Raw genomic sequence first — 22,205 nt, 5'->3', positions numbered from 1 at the left:
TTTTTTAGTAAGGGCTTAAAGCTTGAGGATATATATTTTTGTTAAATATTTGTGGACACTTTTCTGCTGGCTTGGCTGAAAATATATTAGATGTAGTTCCTACTCTTTTTTAAAAAATATTTTTTTTATTGATTTTAGAGAGCGAGGAAGGGAGAGGGAGAGAGATAGAAACATTAATGAGAGAGAACATCGTTCGGCTGCCTCCTGCATGCCCCCCACTGGCGATCGGGCCCACAGCCTGGGCATGTGTCCTGACTGGGAATCAAACAGGCGACCTCTTGGTACATGGGTTGATGCTCAACCACTGAGCCACATTGGCTCGGCCGTAGTTCCGATCTTAAATGGCTCCCACTTTATGAAAGGAAAAGGTAGTCATGGAGAAAGAGGAGTGGAGTGAGCTGGGCTGGAAGGTGGAGTGGGCATTCCCTAAACCAAAGACAGAGAGAAGTCTGTTTGGCAGAAGCATGGAGGTGTGGGAAGATAGGGCACCGAAGGAATTTTGAGTAGCTATATTAATATTAACAAATGAACTCATTAGTCCTTTCCATTTATAGGGTGGGGCAAAAGTAGGTTTATAGTTGTTCGTATGGAAAATAATACAGTAATTAATAAATAATATTATAAGAATAAACTCAGTTTCGAGTACTCACAGCTGCAAACCTGCTTTTGCCCCCACCCTGTATTTAACCTAATTTTATTAGCTCCCTGTATCTCAAGTGTGATAATTATTTGAAATAAGATTTATGTTTCATTTGTTTAAATTCTGTACCTCAGACTTCTCCCTGAGTTAGAGTGAGCGTCCATTCTTTGCACTAGAAATGGCCAGAAAGGTAAGATCTTTCTCTCAGAGACTCTGACCACAGGGAGGCTTCCTTCTCTCAACTCCTGTGGCACGTGTTGCCTTGAAACGGAACTGGCTGGGGCTTTACAGTCGGACACACTAGGGCTCATGTCTGACAGCCACCTACGCTTACTGGCATTAGGGCCATGAGCAAACTCCTGTGTCGCTCAGGCTCAGTTTCCACCTCTGTGATCTGGGATAACACTTACCACATCCTAGCCTGTCCTGAGGCTTGCGTGAGAGAATGCATGTCAGTGCTGAGCACAGAGCACAGAGCACAGAGCCCAGCACATGGCACCTAGCTGAAGGGAGCTCTCACTGCAGAGCAGTCTGTAGGCACTTAGTTCGCCAGACTGAGCTCCTTTTCATGGCTTATGTACTTCATTTATCTCCACGTCCAGTGTGAAGGGATCCTGCCATATATTTTTTGTCCCGTACACACCCTTACTTAATTACACCCCTACCATCCCTGCGCCTGCGCAGTCCAGGCCCAGCACAGGCTCTGACCCGGAGACAGTACTCGCTACGTCTTTATGAGGAAAGGTTTAATGCTAGACAGTAGCAGTGCAGCGCCGTGTGAGAACCATTAGTATTTTGTATTTGAGGTATGAAAGTTCCTTCTGGGGCCCTGGCCGGTTTGGCTCAGCAGTTAGAGCGTCGGCCTGCGGACCAGAGAGTCCGGGGTTCGTTCCCGCTAAGGTTGTGGTTTGTCCCCGGCCCTGGTTGGGGTCGTGTGAGTGGCATCCAGTCGATGTGTCTCCCTCACGTTGATATTTCTCCCCCCTCCCCCCACTCTGTCTGAAGATAAAAAAAAAATTTTCTCGGGTGAGGATAAAAAAATTTTTTAAAGTTCCTTCTGGGTTCTTGCTGTGGAAAGCCAGAGTCATGAGGGTAGGGAAAAAATCTGGGTTTGGTCAAAACTTTATTACTTTTGGCCAAAGGCTCTTATAAAACTCACAGAACAAAAACAAAACAACAGTAACAAAAAGCAGGTGCATAGTGATACTCAGAGTAAGTTGTGAAAGTTCATGCCAGAGCAGAGATGGAATAAATTCTAAGCATGCAAAAGAACTAGTTCAAAAATTAATTGTGTCACCCTGGCTGGTTTTGCTCAGTGGTTAGAGCATCAGCCTGCGGACCAATGAGTCAGAGGTTCCATTCTGGTCAAGGGCTCATGCCTCTGTTGCGATTTGTCTCTGGCCCTGGTTGGGGTTGTGCGGGAGGCAGCCACTCGATGTGTCCCTTTCACGTTGATGTTTCTCTTTTTAAGAAAAAAATTGTTTTTTTATTGATTTGAGAGAGAGATTTGAGAAAGATCGATGAGAGAGAACATTGATTGGCCACCTCCTACATGCCCCACTGGGGCTTTGACCCCCCAACCTGGACATGTGTCCTGACTGGGAACCGAACTGCTGGCCTCTTGGTGCATGGGTCAGTGCTCAACCACTGAGCCACACTGGCCGGGCCTCTCTCTCTCTTTTCTTTTCTCTCCTTCCCACTCTATCTGAATAAAAATGGAAAAATGTCCTCGGGTGAGGATAAAAATAATAATAATTGTGTCAATGTAAACTTGAGGATTATTTTCAGTAAATTACAAATAAGTAACAGGATGCAATCAATATAGTTTATATTATAGTAAAATCTCTTTGTTTAAAGAAAAAGCCTTTTGCTTTTTGTCTTTGTTTATACCATTTATCAAGTCATGTCCTTTACATACATGCACACATACTGTACATACGGAGCCCTCGCTAGGCGGGAGGTTTTCTGGGTTCAATCTTCAGGTTGGTTGGGGCTGATCAGCTGACCCACGACAGAGCTCTTGTCATTATGTCACTGGCCTGCTTGGATACAGATTTCTCTGTTTTACCCGGATTTCTCTGTTTTACCTGCGTTTCATTCCAGTCTTCTTGGTACATATTTTGTATACATGCAGTCATGTTTTCTTTGGTTGGAATTCTGATATCAATTCCATGTATTTTTTTTTTTTTTAATGTGTGTGTTTTGATTTTAGAGAGAGAGGAAAGGGGATGGGGAGAAAGAGAGAGAAATATCAGCTGCCTCCTGTACCGCCCCCTACTGAGGGTTGAACCCACAACCCGGTATGTGCCCTGACCAGAATCAAACCGCTGACCTTTTGGTGCATGAGACGATGCTCAACCAACTCTGCCACACCGGCCAGGGCAACAGTTTCATGTATTGATTTGAAATCATCATAAACTCAAAATGGAATTGTAGTAACCTTTAATTTGTAGTTGCACAGCTTTTCTTCCTTAGTGGAGAAGTATTAGGAAGATTTTATAAGGGCCTGATGGAAGCATACATACCATTGCCCTGTACGGAAAACTGGGGAAGCGAGGCACGTTGGATGGCTTGCCCAAGGGCCTCCAGCCCCCAAGGGCAGACCTCCCATGGAACCCAGGGCCATCTGCCTCAAAGCCAGTGCTCTTGCCCCGAAGCTGTCCGCTTCTCCAGTAGATGTTGCCCTTTATTTTCATGTTGCCGACAGTGTTCCTGGCCCTGTAGAGCTGCCGGTCAGTTGGTTGATCAGGTTGGGATAATGTTCAGCAGCCTTGCATTGAGGCACCACACCTCAGCGGCAGTGCCATGCCTGTACCGGGCACTGGTACCTTTACATGGGAGAGGCAGCGGAGTAGGCGGCATCATTCATCCTTATTTCACAGGTGTGGAAACCAAATCCCAGAGAGGTCACATACTTGCCTGAAGTCACCATTCTTGCTGAACAGTGGCACAGATGTATTTAGTGTCAGCCTTCCCACGTTTGTCACTAACACAGGCCCATTTCCAGAAACGCTGCAGGTGGTGGTGGTTACAGTGTCTTCTAAATCTTTGCTATTTCACTGTGGGGGAAGTACACGCCCACTCTTATCCTCATTGACGTCATTTGTAAAGGACAGTAATGATACCCACCTTACAGATGGGTTGAGTGAAATAGTGCAGACAGAAAATGCTCAGCTCTGGGCCAAATGCATGGCATGTCCTCATGTAATTGACATGTTTCTTCCATGTGTATGTGTAGAATCAGGAGGAAGAGAGCATTGTGTCCTGCTGAAACTGAGGCAGGCTGAATTTCAGATTGAAAAAAAAATGCCTACTTTAGATATAACACACTTTCAGAGAGACCTCATGGTTTAAGAGAAGTCTCATCTGCACATAGGTGCTTCTTTGACTTGCTCAGACGTGTGACAGGCACCACCAGACAGGGTCACAGGCAATGGCGAGTGCAGTCTAGGTGGTTATTAGACAGTAGTGAGTGCCCATAACCTCAGACGGTGCTTCCTGTCACCCCCAGAGCACACCCTTTCCACTTCCCAAGCAGTCAGGGCATTCTAAGAAGCCATGCATGAGAGGCGTGTTTTACTTTCTCTATCCTTCTGACTCCCAGGAAGTCCCCCAGATCCCCGTGCGCGGTCTGTGCCCTTCAGCACAACCGCCTTCAGAAAGAGCCTGTGGCTCTGGGCTCAGCATTCATTTCGTCTCATGCAGAAGGGTCATGTCTTATTCTTTTGATTATCTCATTCTTTCCAACGTGTGTTTCTTGTGGTACAAGTTCTTTTTTGTCTAAAAAAAAAAATAATAAATTGGACATGCCCTTTATTGCTGACTAAGCCAGGATTGGAGACCTGCTTCCTCTCGGTCAGTGTAAGACAGCACTGGAGCCCAGCCGGCAGAGGAACGGGAGCGCCTTGAGGGCAGCACTCGTTCCTTTCCCACCCGAGTCGCTCGGCACCGCCCCAGAGCCTGGCGCACGTGGCGGTGCTCGGGAAGCCTCGGTGCTGTGCGTCCTGCACTGTCCGGCGGGAAACGAGGGCCACTTGCTTCATTCCTTCAGCCAGTGGTGCCCTGGCTTAGCGAGCAAGGCGAAGCCCCTGCCTCCTGGAACTTTCATCCTCGTAAGAGAGACAAGGAAGAGGAAATAAATAAGCATGACCACGAGGTGCCATGACTGTTCTGGAGGACATAAACGTGGGGCTGAGATGGGGCCTAATGGACAGGAGGCGGCCTTTCGAGATTACATAGCCAGAGAAGTGGACGTCTGCCCGAGCTAAGGCCTAGGGGATACGGAAGAACTGGGGATGAGCCTCCAGGCAGAAGGATCATTTCCCTTGAGGCCAGGAAAAGTGTGGCCTATTCGAGGACCTGAAATAAAGTGTGGCTAGAGGGTCCCAAGCAAAGGGGGGAGCAGTAGGTAATGAAGTTGGAGGGACCAGTGGGGCCAGAGAGGTGGGCCTTTGTAGCCCTGGTGAGTGGTTGGGTTTTGTTCTAAGTGTGAAGGAAACAAGGGTGAAGTGATCTAATCCATTTCTACATTTTTAATTATGTTTGCTGCTATGGGATAACGGGTTGGAGATGGAGATGGAAAAAAGTTGTTGGATTTGCGCTATATCAGTATTTCAGAGATTAGATCAAAGGCTTGGACATGGGCGGGGGTGTGGTGAGGGAAAGGAAAGAATCAGATGTGACTAGCTGGGGATGAGGAAGGGGTGGGACTCCTGGGCTTTGCTGTGGATGTGTCAAGTGGCAGACTTCCACAGGCTCCTCAGGGACAGATGTCCGGTAGGATCTGGTCTGGACCTGAGTCTGGAGTTCAGAGGAGAATTCTGGTCTAGAGATAGAATTGTGGGAGTTACAGTCCAGAGAGGTCTTTGAACCCTAGGGGACAGAGGACATACTAAATGGAGGCATTGCCATTAACTCGTGACAATAGCCCAAGCTACCTACATGGCCAGTTTGGGAATTAGCTCCTTCAGGGTGTAGGGTGTAGGAAAACTGTGGAACCACAGTTATTGTACTGCAAGATAATCCACTTGAAATTGATTTATGCCACCAACGGCCAGGAAGGTGAAATGCTATACTTGGCGCCATGAAACCATTCTCTCAGCTTGTTTTCTGAAAAATCCATATCTGGATGGTGTGACGGGTCATTAGCAGTGACAGGCTGGCTGTGTTCTAATAGGTCAGGTGTAACTTAAGCCCCAAAGGCCTTTGGGCAAGTCAATTAGTCTGAAGGTGGCTGAGATAAAGCAAGGGAGCTTGTTGTGGCCCCAGATTAGCATCAAGGGCAAAAGGCTGCATAGAAATCGGAAACCTTCCACCAGAGACGGGCCAGTTACTTGTGAGAATTTTGCTACCGAGAAAACAAGAAGGAAGATGCTTACCAAACATGAGGGTTTATAAGACACAACCTTGTTAATCCTCACCTGAGGATAGCTTTCCATTGATTTTTAGATAGAGTGGAAGGGAGGGAGAAAGAGAAAGAAACAGCGATGTGAGAGAGACACTTCGATTGGTTGCCTCCCACACTACCTCAGCTGGGGCCAGAGATTGAACCTGCAACCCAGGTACGTGCCCTTGATTGGGAATCGAACCTGCGACTCTTCAGTCTGCAGGCCAACACTCTAACCGCTGAGCCAAACCAGTCAGGGCTTCTTTAGCATTCAGTCCTGTGCCTCACCTCCCGGGGAGTCTGACCAAGTAGCTCTGACTCGGGGCTCAGGAATCTGTATTTTTACCAAGTGATTCTGGTGCAGGTGATCCATGGATCACACTTTGAGAGGCGTTGAGTCTAGAAAACAGCTTTGAGGTCACCTAGGCAGCCCTCTCACGCGGGAAATGGGCTCACGGAGGAGAGGGGCTGGGCTTGCCTTGAGGCGCAGAGCAAGGTGGAGAGGCGCGCAGCTCCCCTAACTCGGTCTCTTCATTTCCCAGTCGACTCTTCATCCTAACAATAGATAAACAACAAGTCTCCCTCCCACTTCCCAACTCCCCTCCCTTCACTGTATTTCTTCTCTTTGTCCAAAGCATGTATCCCCTTCTAATGTAAGAGGAATTTACTGCGTTGTCATTTGTCTGTCTTGCTTCACTAAAACGTTAGCTTCACAAGGGCACTGATTTTATTTTTGGGGGTGGTGTGAGTATGAAGGGCTACAGTGACCTCCCCAGAAATGGTTCAGTGACCTGTCACCACAGTAATTTCCCTCTGTGTATCCTGTGCGCCCTGGACAGTGCCTGACCCATAGTAGGTGTTCAATGAATATTTGATAAGTGGATGGATGGATGAAAAATACTTTGTTGAACTGTAATTAAATTAATGGGCATTGCAGGAAAGAGCTAACCCTTAGGCACTGTTAGCCCAAAATAGTGTAGAATATTTTCTTTTTCACTTGATGCTGGTTTGGATCAGAGGTTATAGTAACAGCTTGTTTATGGAGATTAATAGAGACTTTTAAATAATATTAACAATAATAGTAGCAACAGTAACAGTCATAAATAACAACACTGTTAACTGTTGCCGTTTATGGAATGCTTACCATCTGCCATTGTATGTACTGTATGAAGTTCTGATCTAAGAGCATCACACCCTTAACTCATCTAATCCTCAGTACAGCCCAAGGATACAGGACCTGGCATTGTCTGTTTTCCAGAGGAGGAAACTGAGGCTCAGAGAGGTGAAGTTATTTGTCCAGGGCTACACAGCCAGTACAGAGTTAGGATCTGTGATCCGAAAGAGGAAGTCCTTTACTGCCAGTCACATTCAGTATTCGGTCTGGGGTATTCTCTGGAGAAGGAATTGGAAAAGCTGAAGACTAGGCAAGCATCATTTTTTTGGTGTGTCCCTGGGCCAAGAACACTAACCTCCTCGATGGTGTGAAGCTACAGGCTGGAAAGGAAGCTGCATTTTTTTCAGCCCACGTTGCCAGCATTGCCCCACACTCTCAGGTCTTTCCGTTCCCCATGACGAAGGACCTTTGGTCTTGAACTAGTAGGCTCTTCTCACTTCTCAGACAACCTCCCTGTGGTGGGGCCAAGGAAAACTCCCGTGGTGACAGGTCACTAAACCATTTCTGGGGCGGCCGCTGTACACTCCACACTCACTCACGCCCACCCCCTGACGGAGGGGGCACAGAAAGAGGCTCCTTCACCCACCTTCCTGGACCACTTCCCTGTTGGGGCCTCAGGAAGGGGCGGAGGGAGATGATGGTTCTATAAACCTCTCCTGAGACTTGAGTGAACCTTTTGAGTTCTTGAAACTGGTACCTATTAAAAGGGTTGTGAGGTCATTCATTCCTGCCCTGCCAGCCCAGACCGGCCTTGCTTGGGTGCAGTAAGACCATATGAACGAAGGGCAACCACCCTAGCAGCTGCAGACACAGGTGGAACATGGTGCACCCCTGGGCTTCAGTGAAGAGAGAGGGTTGTCACACGCAGTGCCATCTTGAAGCACACGATGTACCGGGCCCTGTGCCCGAACTCATTTAATTCTAGTAACAAACATGATGAGGCATCGTGGGTGTTTCTGCAGACGAGGAAGGCGTGGAGAGATCGGCAGCTTGCCTCGGTCTCTCAGCACTTGCGAGAGGCAGAGGCGTGTTTTGAACATGGGTTGAGCTGGTGGTAAAGCCTGTGCCTTGAGGGTCTGCTCCTTCTGCGATGCCCGTTAAGAGCGTGGGCTCTGGGTTTGAACTTAGACTCTGCTGCTTACTCACTGTGAGACATTGGCGAGTCGCTTAGCCACTCCCTCCATTGGCTTGTTCATCTGCAACGTATTCAGGTCATAGGGTTTCGAGGATTAAGTGAATCAGTGTACATAAAGCTCTATATACATGTTAGCCATTGTTATCAATTTACGTATCAAGCCCTGTTTGCTTCTGTGGATGATGGAAAGAAACTCAGAAGGTTCAGGGTTTCTCCAATTCCCCCCACCCCTGGGTTGTATCTATGTTCCCTAGAACTTTATGTAGATAATCCATAGAAAGTGCTTAGAGTGAGACCTGGCGTATGATTATCGCCAGTAAACTCAGCGCTGATGAGTGTGACAGCGCCCAGACACGGGGGGTGGGGGGCGCATGCTCCTTAGTCAACAGCATCCGTCCTTGGTGTGGTGTCCAGGAGGCATGGTCACCGTCCAGATGCCCATGTCCTGGGTGGGACAGAAAGAGGAGGCAGCCATTATTTTGCATATATCAAGTTACTGTTGTTTTAATGCCTAACGATGAATTTAAAAGGTAGTGGAGTTAAAAGTATGAGTCCGTACGGTCCTGGTCAAGGCGCAGTCGACCAGAGATTAGCACTTGGAGCTCTTACAGAGATGAATGGGCTCAGAGAAGCGTGGTGGTGTGCCGCCATCTGCCTGAGCTCACTCTCCGACCTCTGCCACCCCAGCTCGGCGTGGCCTCGTGTCCTCCGCCCTCCCTTCCCTCTGTGTGCCTGTCAGGCTGGCCTCTCTGCCGTTTGGCCACGGAACTGGGCTCTGTCACGACTGTACTTTTCACTTCCCTTCTAGCTTAAGAGCTGGACGGTGGAGGACCTTCGGAAGAGGCTCTTGGCCCTGGACCCCATGATGGAGCAGGAGATCGAAGAGATCCGGCAGAAGTACCAGTCGAAGCGGCAGCCGATCCTGGATGCCATCGAGGCGAAGAAGCGGCGGCAGCAGAACTTCTGAGCACCTCGGCCAGGCCGGAGGCCCGCTCCCAGGCGGCCTCGTGAGCACCCGGCGCTCCCGCTCCAGTGTCAGCCAGCACCCAGCACCCGCCGCCGTCGCCTCCACAGCACCTTGTGAACTCAGGAACGTGCGCCAGTGGGAAGGGCCGCCTCCCCCGCAGGCAGCGGGCGTCTCGGTGTGTCTCAGGCAGGTTTATACTTCAAAGGATTTCTATGGGCGCTTTTAAACTCAGAGTGAAACCCCAGGAACAGAGACTCCTAGTTGAGTGATAGCTGGGAAAGTTTTACATTGTCTTTTGTTCTTCTTCTCCCAATAGCTTTCAAGTGTTCTTTCTGGAAGACTTTTTTAAAAACTATAAATATGCATATATATGTAAATTATAACTAGATTCCCCACTCAGTGTGGTGGCATCTCTGTACAGGTACAGTTTTAAGCAGTTGCCTCTTTCCTGTAAGATTATGGTACTGTGGACCACGAGGGCAGGCGACACCCGGGGCTGTTGGGGTCGCTCAGCTCCCTGCAGCCAACCTCACCCTTTTGCCCGGCTGCATTTAAAAATTAGTTTCGGGCCAGTTTTCAGCACGGTTTCAGCCTTGTGTGGGTCGCCCTGGCTCCTGGAGCTACTGGTGACGTCCGGGGGAAAGCCTTGAGAGTCGTGTTTACTTTTCGAGTCCCAGGAGAAGCCTGGCGCCTTCTTTGCAAATTGGCCTTTGTGGTTTCAGCGCCTTTTATCCACCTCCACTCTCCCAGCTGCCTACAGTCACAGCACAGATACTGCCCAGTGCCTTAAGAGGAGACGTGACCCTTTGAGGGGACAGACCTGCCAGGAACTCCCAGCAAACATGGGCTGTGTTCAGTCTGCAAAAGGGAAAAGGGTTTTCGAAGTTCTCATTGTTCCTGTGAAGCTCACACACGTGGCGTTTTGCTCTGCATTCCTTGCGGGTGGGTAGAGGGCTTTGCTTTGTGGTCCGCGTTCAAATATGTGACTGTCGTCTTTTTTATTTTACTGCTAAGGGGTCTGGAAAGGATAGTGAATATCAGACTTAAGATTTGTTCTCCAGGAGGCTCAACCCAGACATGTGGAATGCCAGAGCTGGAAGGGACCCTAGCCTTCATCTGGTCTGACTGAGGCTCGGAGAGGCAAGGGCATGGCCAGAACCACAAAGCTGGCGAAAGTGGGGGCTGGGACTGGACCTCAGGCTCCTCACTCCCAGTGCACTGACCCAAGTAGCCCTCTCCGAGGGAAGAAACTTGTGTTGGTTTTGGTTAAGTTGTCCCAGGGAAGCCTGCTTAGGGAACTCGCTCTTGCTTTGCCCTTCAGTGAGTGGGGCTGTGAAGAGATCCCAGGGGAGCGAGATCATCCCGTGTCAGTCGGTCCGTGGCCTCTGCACCGTCAGCAGATAGACAAGCCTCGAGCAGGCAGATTTAGGGCCCAAAGCAGAGCAGAGGGCTTGCAGAAGACAGCACTGAGCCCTTCTGCGGCATTGTCTCAAGGCCACCTGTCATTTAGTCACGCAGCAGAGGAGACAGTTGGGAAAGGCAAATGTGTTTTTATTTTCAAATACTGTATCTCTTCCTCTCGGATAGGGCTGTGAGTGCGTTACACCTAAGGACACTGCAGTTGGCTCCGTGATTGTTTTTGCTTCCCAATCCTGGGAATCAATGGAAAGGCAGGGAATGCTCCCCTTCGGTGGCCAGATGCTATTCTTTGCGATTAAAGCAAGTTGTTAAAAATGCAAGAGGCAGTTGTTGGTCTGCAGGGCTTGGCCAGTTAAGCAGCTGTGTGGCAGATACCGAGACTGGAGGACAATTTGAGGACCCGCTGGGGGCAGCCAGCATTTATTCACCACTTAGGATTAGCCAGGCACAGAGCTCTGTAGGCTCTGTGTTCGCAATAACTCCTCGAGTTCAGTACTTCATCTCCATGTCACAGATGAAGGAGCAGGCTCAGAGAGGGGAGGGCGTCTTCCCCCGAGGCAGTACAGCTGGTGAGTGGTAGAATCCAGGTTCATAGCGTCGCCATATGGGACCAGCATTTACCAGGGAAAGTTTTTAAAATGAAGTGACCACCTTTTCTTGCATAGACTAAATAACTCTTAATGGGCATTTTTAAGTTGGGAAACAGCTGAATTAGTAGTCAAGTCTGACAGCCAAGTGAATTTTAAAAACCAAATCATGGGGCAGGCCAGGCACTCCCCAGCCCATCTGCTGTGCCCGTGAACAGACCTGCCTCAGTCTCTTTCTTTTTGAAGCAGGACTTCGTACTTGGCCAGACAGGAGGGCACTGCCCATGTTCTGCTTTCCTAAGTTAGATCCAAGTGAAAAAAGGTTCAGTTTTCCCCCCCATAAATATTCTTGAATCTTGATCTGGAGTTTATTTTGTTTCAGGCATGTGCGCACCCAACATGCTGGTCTAACAAAGTACATTGCTCCCCAGTCTAGCTAGACAGAGTCCTTAGCCAGACGTTTCTTTTGGATCAGATAGACTTCCCGACCAGGTGTATTTGTTTTCTAGTGACAGGAAGGCAGAGGAGCAAATTCCAGCCGTGCTCTTCCTTGAATACTAAACTCAGGACAGGTCAGTTTGCTTTCCTCGAGTCCCGAGTGGCAGCCGTTGCCTGAACATTTGTGACTCAAGCTTCCAGGGAACTCTTAGCCCCTTGTTCTCTCCTTCCAAGAAACAATGACCCAAACCCGTGTCTTTAAAAAATCCCCAATTCTCCAAGAATATCTTCATTGCTTCCTCATCAGTAATTTTGAAGCACATTTACATTTTTTTTTTTCATCATCCCTTCTCCCAACCACTGGATTGATGGATGAATGTTTGACTGGATAGATGGTTGGATGGATGGATGGATGTATAGACAGACAGACAGACAGACTGGATAGATGGTTGGATGGATGGATGGATAGACAGACAGACAGATAGATAGACCCAATACTCTGAAGAAAAATAGATAGATAGATAGATAGATAGATAGATAGATAGATAGATAGACCGACCCAATACTCTGGAGCAACTTAAGAACTATAGCCTTAACCCCTTGAGACTATGGATTCTGATCCAGGTAACATTTATTTAGCACCTGGCGGATGCCAGAAATTTTTTGTACCATTTAAAACTCAATAGCTCTTACAAGTATCAGGAATGAGAGAGGTCCTTCGGGACCCTACAGATACTGAAGGCTAATAGTATGAACAACTTTATGCTAATAAATTCAACAGTTTAAGTGAAATTGACAAATTAATTGAAAGATACAAAGTACTAAACTCTCTCAAGAAGAAATAGATAATCTGAATAGTCCTGTATCTAATAAAACAATAGCTCTGGGAGATACAGGTATTATTGTCCTCTTTTGCAGATAAGGAAACTGAGGCTCAGAGAAAGAAAGTCTGTTGCTCAAGGTCACATAGCTAGAGTATGGCAGAGCCAGGATTCAAACTCAGTCCTCGTTTTTATTCCAGTGCCCTTTCCAGCATACCGCGTTGCCTCTGAAATAGCAACTCCTTCTTTACTGGAAAACTGTTCCTGCCCAGTCCACACCCTCCCACCCATCGTTTCTTAAAGCGCCATGTTTGTGTTTTCATCGGGATTATATTCATCGTCTTTGGAATCCATGTTCTTACTTGTGTTCGGGGGGGAAAAATCTCTTCCACCAGCTTGCACTCAGACCAACTTGGAAAAAAAAAGCATACATGCTGTTTCAGATGTACAACTTAAAAAATGTGAAGTTTGTAGCTTTAACTTTTTGTAACAAACTAATAACACTGGCTTAAGTTCTGACTTGAATGCTGTTTTATAAGGTTTGGATGTAAATAATCTGTCGGAGTTAGCGGTTTGTATATGTATGAGACACAGCTTCCTTCATTGCCTTGTGGTTGTTTTCATTTGAGATGCTTCCTATGTGCTTTTTTGTTGGAATCATCTTCCCTCCTTCCTTCTTCCTACACCTTTGTTTTAAATAAACTGTCCTTTGGACCACAGACTATCCTCTTTTTAAAAATAAGATCCTCCACCGTGGCTGGTTTGGCTCAGTGGTTGGAGCATCTGCCCACGGACCACTGAGTCACGGGTTCAATTCCGGTCAAGGGCACATACCTTGGTTGCGGTTTGTCCCCGGCCCTGGTTGGGGTCATGTGGGAGGCAGCTGGTCGATATGTTTCTCTCCCCCTTCTCCTTCCTTCCACTTTATCTGAAGATAAATGGAAAAATATCCTCGGGTAAGGATTAAAAAAAAAAAAGAGATCCTCCATCTACAGCCTGGATGACGGTGCTGTGAACTTCGTGACATTGGCCTTGTGTTGCGTTTACCCTAGAATCCAAAGCCAGGGGAGGTAGTGGGATGGGAGTAAACTTCTGCTGAACACCTACTCTGTGCCCGGTCCTGAGCTAGTTGGCAGGGATATTAAAGACGAACCAGACACAGTTCTTACAAACCAGCCAGGGTGCCGGTCAAACACACGAGAGCTGCATCGGCAATACCATGGTAGAAGGAAGTACACAGCCTGTGAGGGTACAGTCAGTTCTGGAGAGTCCTGGAAGCTCTTCTGGAGGAGGTAGTACATCCTGAACTACAAACGGAGGAAGAGGTGGCCAGTGGAGAGGTGGGAAGTGGCAGGGAAGGCATCCTGGCAGAGACCAGCCTGTACGGAGTCCGGTGGGAGAAAGTTACTTATAAACACCTGATGCTAAACAAAACCTGTTACATCTACACACAAAGTACATCCTCACTTAACATCAGTAGGTTCTAGGACTTGAAGTGAAATGATGCATCACTAAGCCAATTGTATTGTAGGCTAATTGATGTAAATTAGAGTTAGGTTCCTGTGGCATCTCATCAACATTACAGCGAAGCCACGTTGAACGTTGAACGAAAGGATGTTATCTGAGGACCTGCTGTACTTTTTCTTCAGCCTCTGCTGTGTCCTGGCGAGGCTGTCTGTGACCCCAGCCTTTCCCCTAGCCACGTGACAGGCATGTGACCCAATCCAGTCCAGTTAGACTCCGTCTTCAGGGAACTTTGAGCAGAGTGACACATAAAATGGAGGCAGTTGTCACGAAGGGGTTCCACTTACAGGGCCCTAGAGAGGTGATTCATGGGGCTCAACTACCTCAGTCCCCGTATCGCCCTTGCTCCTGTCTTTCTCGGAGCCCAGTTGTTTAATTTTACTTTGATCCTAGTTGGTAGCTATCCAATGCCATCGTTTTTTGCTTAATGTATTTTTTTTTTTTTTAGATTTTTTAAATTGATTTTTTTAGAGAGAGAGGAAGGGAAAAGGAAAGAGAGAAAGAAACATCAATAGGAGAGTGAAACATCCATTGCCGCCTCCTGCACACCCCCTACTGGCCGCCTCCTGCACACTCCCTACAGGGGATCGATCCTGCCACCCGTGCCTGTGTCTGACTGGGACTCACACCGGCAACATTTCGGTGCACAGGACAGTGCCCAGCCAGCTGAGCCATACTGGCCAGGGCATTTTTTGCTTAAGTTTTCCAGAGCTGGATTCTGTTGTTTGCAACTAAAGACTCCTGATTGATACAGAAATCGGATCAGGCAACATGTCCTCCAGGAAATGTGGGTGTTGAAATGATCAAGTTGTCACGAGGCGAGACACAACGAGGTCGCTGCTCATGCCCTGGCCTGGGGCCAGCAGACTGTGGGTCAAGGGCTACTTCCCGTGTTACTTGGTACCATATGACCACCGAGGAGGCGGCTCTCCGAAAAGGAGTAGTTTTGTTCCAGTCCAAAGTTAAGGTTAAAGGTGAGGAATGCCCAGGCTGTGGGACAAGATGCAGTATTTCTAACTGCACAGAGTAATGTAAAGGGAAGGTCAACAAAGCAAGCCCAGAATAATTTGGGCACAGAATGGAATGGAGCGCGTTCCCATGACGGTGGTGAAAGAACCTCCTGACTCGGCAGTCGGGCCGAGATCTCCAAAACCAAAGTTGGCAATTGATGCAGTTGCTGAGTCCACAGCCCTGCTGCACGTTGGTGAAGTCGGGCATTGACAGGAAGAGTAGGACAGTGACAAGTGCAATGGCTGTGTGAGGACATGGGGCAAATCCAAGGCAACCTCAAACGCCGGGCGGAAGCAGCCCCGCCCTTCCGTACTGGAGAAAGCTCCCAAGTGCCTGCTCACCCCACCCCCAAGGCTGCCTAGCGGGAAGGTGGGGATCCATTTTGGCCTAGAGGGTGAAAAACAGGCTCTGAGTGAGTAGGAAAGAATCTTGGAGCCATACAGAAGGGCAGAAACTTGTTAATTGGTGCCATCAGAAATGGGAAGTGTTTGTGGGAATGGATTTCTGTGGCACTTGAAGGGAGAGGGAAAGGTAATGCTGGACCGGCTGACCTTCATATGCAGGCCTGCACCAGGGTCCCGCGTTGTCCGCGCGGGCCAGGAGCTGGCTGGGTTCTAACAACGGAGGGCTGGCCAGCGCACACTTGGACCAAGCGCTGGCCCACAAGAAATGGAATTCAAAGGCTCCAAGTCCCTTGGCATCATAAAGGAAAGAATTCAAATATTTCTGAAGACAGGGATGCTGGACTGGATCTGTGTTGTGCCTCCTTCCCACAAATACCTCCAACTACGGCCCTCAGTGAACCCAGAACTCTTGACTCTTGCTTTGAGGAAAGTCTAGGTCAAGATTGCTGGGTGCAGGGGCTCCCTGATAGCAGAGGGGAGGAAGAATGCAGAGGTGTGAGAAGCCAGATGTTAGCATCTAACCCTCAGAAATTAAGTGGGAATGGTCCTTGTAATATTCAGCAGGCTCTGAATGAGGTACCATCTCAGGTTAGGGGACCCCAAAACGTTTAATCGGAGGTGACCAATCAAGTCCTCTTTATTTGTATAACCAACAAACTGTAAGAAACAAAGCAGAAACCAAAAACGTTCTCTAAAGAAAATTCTCTCAAGTCTCCTAGACGAGTTTGCTTATGGATCTAAAGCCCTTTGAGCGGAACTTCCGCAGCCTGCCCCTAGGAAGGACAGCTGTCTGCTGCTGCACGGATGTGACGTGAACACTTCCCGTCTTCTCCAGCACCTGTGGCCGTGGACCAGGGGAAGGGGGTGCTGCACAAAGGTAAATACTCAAATCTTTCAGGGAACCTTGGATGAAAACTTTGAGCTAATACCAATTTCTTGAGTCCGAGAGTTCTACTGTAGGTCCACCAATCACGTGAAAAGTCGTGTTTTGACCTTCTTCCATGTCACTGGAGGTCTAGTGGGATCCCAAAGCTGTCTTCTATCTCCAGTTTCTGAATGATAGTTTGAAAAGATCCCCACTTGGCTCCCTGACCCATGGAGGCCAATAGAAGCCTGTTGAGCTCCTGTTCCAGAATAGAAAACTCAACAGCGGCACCCCATCTTCGAGGAGGCTGCAGAGACCGGAGACCCTGCAGAGTGACGACTCCTATCAAAGCACCACGAGCTTCCCCTGGTTGGCTGGTGCAACACTGGATGGGTCTTGGAAAACGACAGGGGGTGTATTTTAAGCAAGTGGCGATTCCCATTTTAACTGCTGTATTAGATATGTGCTCCTTATGAAGCCTTGGAGCGAAGAGGCATCTCCTGGTCTAATTATCCCAAGAAACAGAAACCACTTTTGCTGGAAAGGACGCGTTTTCCTTTCCTGTTCACGCAGGGACGCCACAGTTCTCCCCCAGCTCTGGATCAGAAAGGCTTTGATTCCCTGGTTCCCCTATAAGACCTCAGACTGATCCACTGCATTGATTAAATCACACTGATAGGGCCTAGAGAGCAGAGATTGTTTCCTTAGGTCAGAAACATTTATACAACTCTGTATAGGAAGGAGGTGTGCTGGGCAGCCAAGAGTTGGATTGCAGTAGAAATCTAGTATTTTTGCCTGTTAACACCTCTCTCCTTTGTTTTGGTGACATCACATGGCCTTTTCTTTGGATAACTACCTTTCTTCCACCCCATGCTCTGTCATAGATGTTAACCCAGGTACCCTGCCCTCCATCCCCACCAAGGGAGAGGATATGATGCAAGCCAGGCAAAGCAACCTGCCTCCCAGGCTTGGGACTGTGAGCAGAATGATCCAGGGAAGGAAGGTACTAGAGGAGGGTCCTTTGGATGGCAGTATCCTAAACAAAGTCCCCAGGTCCTGTACTGCCATCCCTAGTGCTCCCCTCATTCCTGTGTTTCCCGAGGCCTGGTCCGTCAGCTGTTCCTTTGATTGGGTGAGCACCAATATGCTTGTCGTGGGCTGTCGGGTGGTCCCAAAGATACGTCCACATCCTCATCTCTGGAACACGTGTATGTTACCGTATTTGGGAAAAGGGTCTGTTGGCAGGTATGACTGAGTTAAGTATCTCGAGATGAGGTCATCATGGATTATCCGAGTGGGCCCTAAATACCATCACAGGTGTCCCTGTGAGAGCGGGGCACTGGGAGAGTTGACACACAGGGTAAGATGCTGCGATGCTGGGGCGTGTGTGGAATGATGCCGCCACAAGCCAAGCCACGCCGGTGGCCACCGGGGGCTGGAAGAGGCCAGGAGAGAATTCTCCCCTGGAGCCTCCGGAGAGAGTGTGGCCCTGCTGACCCCTTGCCTTTGAGTTCTGGCCTTCAGAACCGCGAGAGGAGGGTTCTGTTGTTTTAAGCCATCGGATTTGTGGAAATTGGTTATGGCAGCCACAGGAAACTAATACGCCTTCCAACAAATTCATTGTTTTCCTTAAGGTTTCTGTTGCTTGTAGCCAAAAAACCCTAGTTGTAACCATGGTCCATCACTGCGATGATCAAGGCTAATGAATCACCCTTTCTGACTAAGTTAGTTCCAGCCGGGTTCCTGTCACTCGCAACCTGTGCCAGAGGTAATGCTGGAACCAGAGGAGGGGTCCTGAGCCCCTCCACGCGTCACCCCACCCTCCCCGCCACGCAGAAAACATGCCAGGCAGCAGCTCCACACAGGCAGAAACAGGTCCCTGGGTCCAGCTTCTTTATTTGCATAATGATTTTCACTGATACATGGGAGTGGGAGGGGGTTGTTGCTTTTTTGCCAGGACCACACACAACCTCGTGATAGACTCAGGCCAGGCGATTCTCTCCTGAGCTTTCCCCCACCAGCTTTAGGGACTTGTCTGTGGGGTCAGAAGGTCTGGAAGCTAATTGGCTCCTTGGGACATTCAGCAAGACCATGGGGGTGGTGCATGCAGCCCTCCTTGTCTCTGTGCCCCGACCTGGGCAGAGCTGGGCCTAGCCGTCACAAGGGGAGTGTGCAGGTGGCCCGTGTGTGTGTGTGTGTGTGGTCACTTCGTGAGTAGCCCCTTGGCTTAGCTCCAGCCTCAGCTCCAGTCTGTAGACCGGAACCATCTGCGTCTGGAGGCCTGTGTGCCAGGCCCTGTGTGTGACACTGGCCTTCACACCTGCTGTCCCCTCTGCCTGGATACACTACTGAGCCACACTGGCCAGGGCATTTTTTGCTTAAGTTTTCCAGAGCTGGATTCTGTTGTTTGCAACTAAAGACTCCTGATTGATACAGAAATCGGATCAGGCAACATGTTCTCCAGGAAATGTGGGTGTTGAAATGATCAAGTTGTCACGAGGTGAGACACAACGAGGTCGCTGCTCATGCTCTGGCCTGGGGCCAGCAGACTGGGGGTCAAGGGCTACTTCCCGTGTTACTTGGTACCATATGACCACCGAGGAGGCGGCTCTCCGAAAAGGAGTAGTTTTGTTCCAGTCCAAAGTTAAGGTTAAAGGTGAGGAATTCCCAGGTTGTGGGACAAGATGCAGTATTTCTAACTGCACAGAGTAATGTAAAGGGAAGGTCAACAAAGCAAGCCCAGAATAATTTGGGCACAGAATGGAATGGAGCGCGTTCCCATGACGGTGGTGAAAGAACCTCCTGACTCGGCAGTCGGGCCGAGATCTCCAAAACCAAAGTTGGCAATTGATGCAGTTGCTGAGTGCACAGCCCTGCTGCACGTTGGTGAAGTCGGGCATTGACAGGAAGAGTAGGACAGTGACAAGTGGAATGGCTGTGTGAGGACATGGGGCAAATCCAAGGCAACCTCAAACGCCGGGCGGAAGCAGCTCCGCCCTTCCGTACTGGAGAAAGCTCCCAAGTGCCTGCTCACCCCCCCTCAAGGCTGCCTAGCGGGAAGGTGGGGATCCATTTTGGCCTAGAGGGTGAAAACAGACTCTGAGTGAGTAGGAAAGAGTCTTGGAGCCATTCAGAAGGGCAGAAACTTGTTAATTGGTGCCATCAGAAATGGGAAGTGTTTGTGGGAATGGATTTCTGTGGCACTTGAAGGGAGAGGGAAAGGTAATGCTGGACCGGCTGACCTTCATATGCAGGCCTGCACCAGGGTCCCGCGTTGTCCGCGCGGGCCAGGAGCTGGCTGGGTTCTAACAACGGAGGGCTGGCCAGCGCACACTTGGACCAAGCGCTGGCCCACAAGAAATGGAATTAATTCAAAGGCTCCAAATCGCCCTGGCCAGTTTTGTTCAGCGGTTAGAGCGTCGGCCTGCGGTCCAGAGAGACCCGGGTTCGGTTCCCACTAAGGGCACGTACCTCGGTTGCAATTTGGTCCTGGCCCTGGTTGGGTCGTGCGGGTGGCAGCCACTCGATGTGCCTCTTTCACGTCGATGTTTCTCTCTCTCTCTCTCCCTCCCACTCTCTCTGTACAAAAAATGGAAAAATGGCCCTGGCCGGTTTGGCTCAGCAGTTGGAGTGTCAGCCTGCGGTACAGAGAGACCCGGGTTCGGTTCCCGCTAAGGGCATGTACCTCGGTTGCAGTTTGTCCCCGGCCCTGGTCGGTCGTGCGGGTGGCAGCCACTCGATGTGTCCCTTCACATCGCTGTTTCTCTCTCTCTCTCTTCCTCTCTCTCCCTCCCGCTCTATCTGAACAAAAAAATGGAAAATGTCCTCGGGTGAGGATAAAAAAAAAAAAAAAAATGGAAAAATGTCCTCGGGTGAAGATAAAAAAATAAATAAATAAATAAAAAGGGCTCCAAATCCCTTGGCATCATAAAGGAAAGAATTCAAATATTTCTGAAGACAGGGATGCTGGACTGGATCTGTGTTGTGCCTCCTTCCCACAAATACCTCCAACTACGGCCCTCAGTGAACCCAGAACTCTTGACTCTTTTTTTTTTTTTTTATCCTCACCCGAGGACATTTTCCCATTTTATTGTTCAGGTAGAGTGGGAGAGAGAGGAAGAGAGAGAGAAACATCGATGTGAAAGGGACACATCGAGTGGCTGCCACCCGCACGACTGACCAGGGCCGGGGACAAACTGCAACCGAGGTACGCGCCCATAGCGGGAACCAAACCCGGGTCTTCTAGGACCGCAGGTCGACGCTCTAACCGCTGAGCCAAACCGGCCAGGGCTCTTGACTCTTGCTTTGAGGAAAGTCTAGGTCAAGATTGCTGGGTGCAGGGGCTCCCTGATAGCAGAGGGGAGGAAGAATGCAGAGATGTGGGAAGCCAGATGTTAGCATCTAACCCTCAGAAATTAAGTGGGAATGGTCCTTGTAATATTCAGCAGGCTCTGAATGAGGTGCCATCTCAGGTTAGGGGACCCCAAAAAGTTTAATCGGAGGTGACCAATCAAGTCCTCTTGATTTGTATTACCAACAAAACGTAAGAAACAAAGCAGAAACCAAAAACGTTCTCTAAAGAAAATTCTCTCAAGTCTCCTAGACGAGTTTGCTTACGGATCTAAAGCCCTTTGAGCGGAACTCCCGCGGCCTGCCCCTAGGAAGGACAGCTGTCTGCTGCTGCACGGATGTGACGTGAACACTTCCCGTCTTCTCCAGCACCTGTGGCCGTGGACCAGGGGAAGGGGGTGCTGCACAAAGGTAAATACTCAAATCTTTCAGGGAACCTTGGATGAAAACTTTGAGCTAATACCAATTTCTTGAGTCCGAGAGTTCTACTGTAGGTCCACCAATCACGTGAAAAGTCGTGTTTGGACCTTCTTCCATGTCACTGGAGGTCTAGTGGGATCCCAAAGCGGTCTTCTATCTCCAGTTTCTGAATGATACTTTGAAAAGATCCCCACTTGGCTCCCTGACCCATGGAGGCCAATAGAAGCCTGTTGAGCACCTGTTCCAGAATAGAAAACTCAACAGCGGCACCCCATCTTCGAGGAGGCTGCAGAGACCGGTGCCCCCACCGGAGACCCTGCAGAGTGACGACTCCTATCAAAGCACCACGAGCTTCCCCTGGTTGGCTGGTGCAACACTGGATGGGTCTTGGAAAACGACAGGGGGTGTATTTTAAGCAAGTGGCGATTCCCATTTTAACTGCTGCATTAGATATGTGCTCCTTATGAAGCCTTGGAGCGAAGAGGCATCTCCTGGTCTAATTATCCCAAGAAACAGAAACCACTTTTGCTGGAAAGGACGCGTTTTCCTTTCCTGTTCACGCAGGGACGCCACAGTTCTCCCCCAGCTCTGGATCAGAAAGGCTTTGATTCCCTGCTTCCCCTATACGACCTCAGACTGATCCACTGCATTGATTAAATCACACTGATAGGGCCTAGAGAGCAGAGATTGTTTCCTTAGGTCAGAAACATTTATACAACTCTGTATAGGAAGGAGGTGTGCTGGGCAGCCAAGAGTTGGATTGCAGTAGAAATCTAGTATTTTTGCCTGTTAACACCTCTCTCCTTTGTTTTGGTGACATCACATGGCCTTCTCTTTGGGTAACTACCTTTCTTCCACCCCATGCTCTGTCATAGATGTTAACCCAGGTACCCTGCCCTCCATCCCCACCAAGGGAGAGGATATGATGCAAGCCAGGCAAAGCAACCTGCCTCCCAGGCTTGGGACTGTGAGCAGAATGATCCAGAGAAGGAAGGTACTAGAGGAGGCAGTGTCCTAAACAAAGTCCCTAGGTCCTGTACTGCCATCCCTAGTGCTCCCCTCAT

General features: G+C 49.1%; 1 protein-coding gene across 2 annotated transcripts in view; it reads left to right on the top strand.

Annotated features, from left to right (window-relative positions):
• Positions 1–12,175, top strand: part of STK4 (serine/threonine kinase 4) — a 92,100-nt gene extending 79,925 nt beyond the window's left edge. For both annotated transcript variants that reach the window (XM_036245209.1, XM_036245210.1), the window contains one exon: positions 9,144–12,175. In XM_036245209.1, the coding sequence (XP_036101102.1) occupies positions 9,144–9,302 (159 nt within the window). In that variant the 3' untranslated portion in view covers positions 9,303–12,175. The remainder of the gene's footprint in view (positions 1–9,143) is intronic.
• The last annotated feature ends 10,030 nt before the right edge of the window (positions 12,176–22,205 follow it).

This window comes from Molossus molossus, unplaced genomic scaffold, assembly GCF_014108415.1.
Source record: "Molossus molossus isolate mMolMol1 unplaced genomic scaffold, mMolMol1.p scaffold_m16_p_6, whole genome shotgun sequence".
Taxonomy (NCBI): Eukaryota; Metazoa; Chordata; class Mammalia; order Chiroptera; family Molossidae; genus Molossus; species Molossus molossus.
The sequence above is the reverse complement of the archived record's forward strand: the minus strand, read 5'-3'. Positions and strand labels throughout refer to the sequence as shown.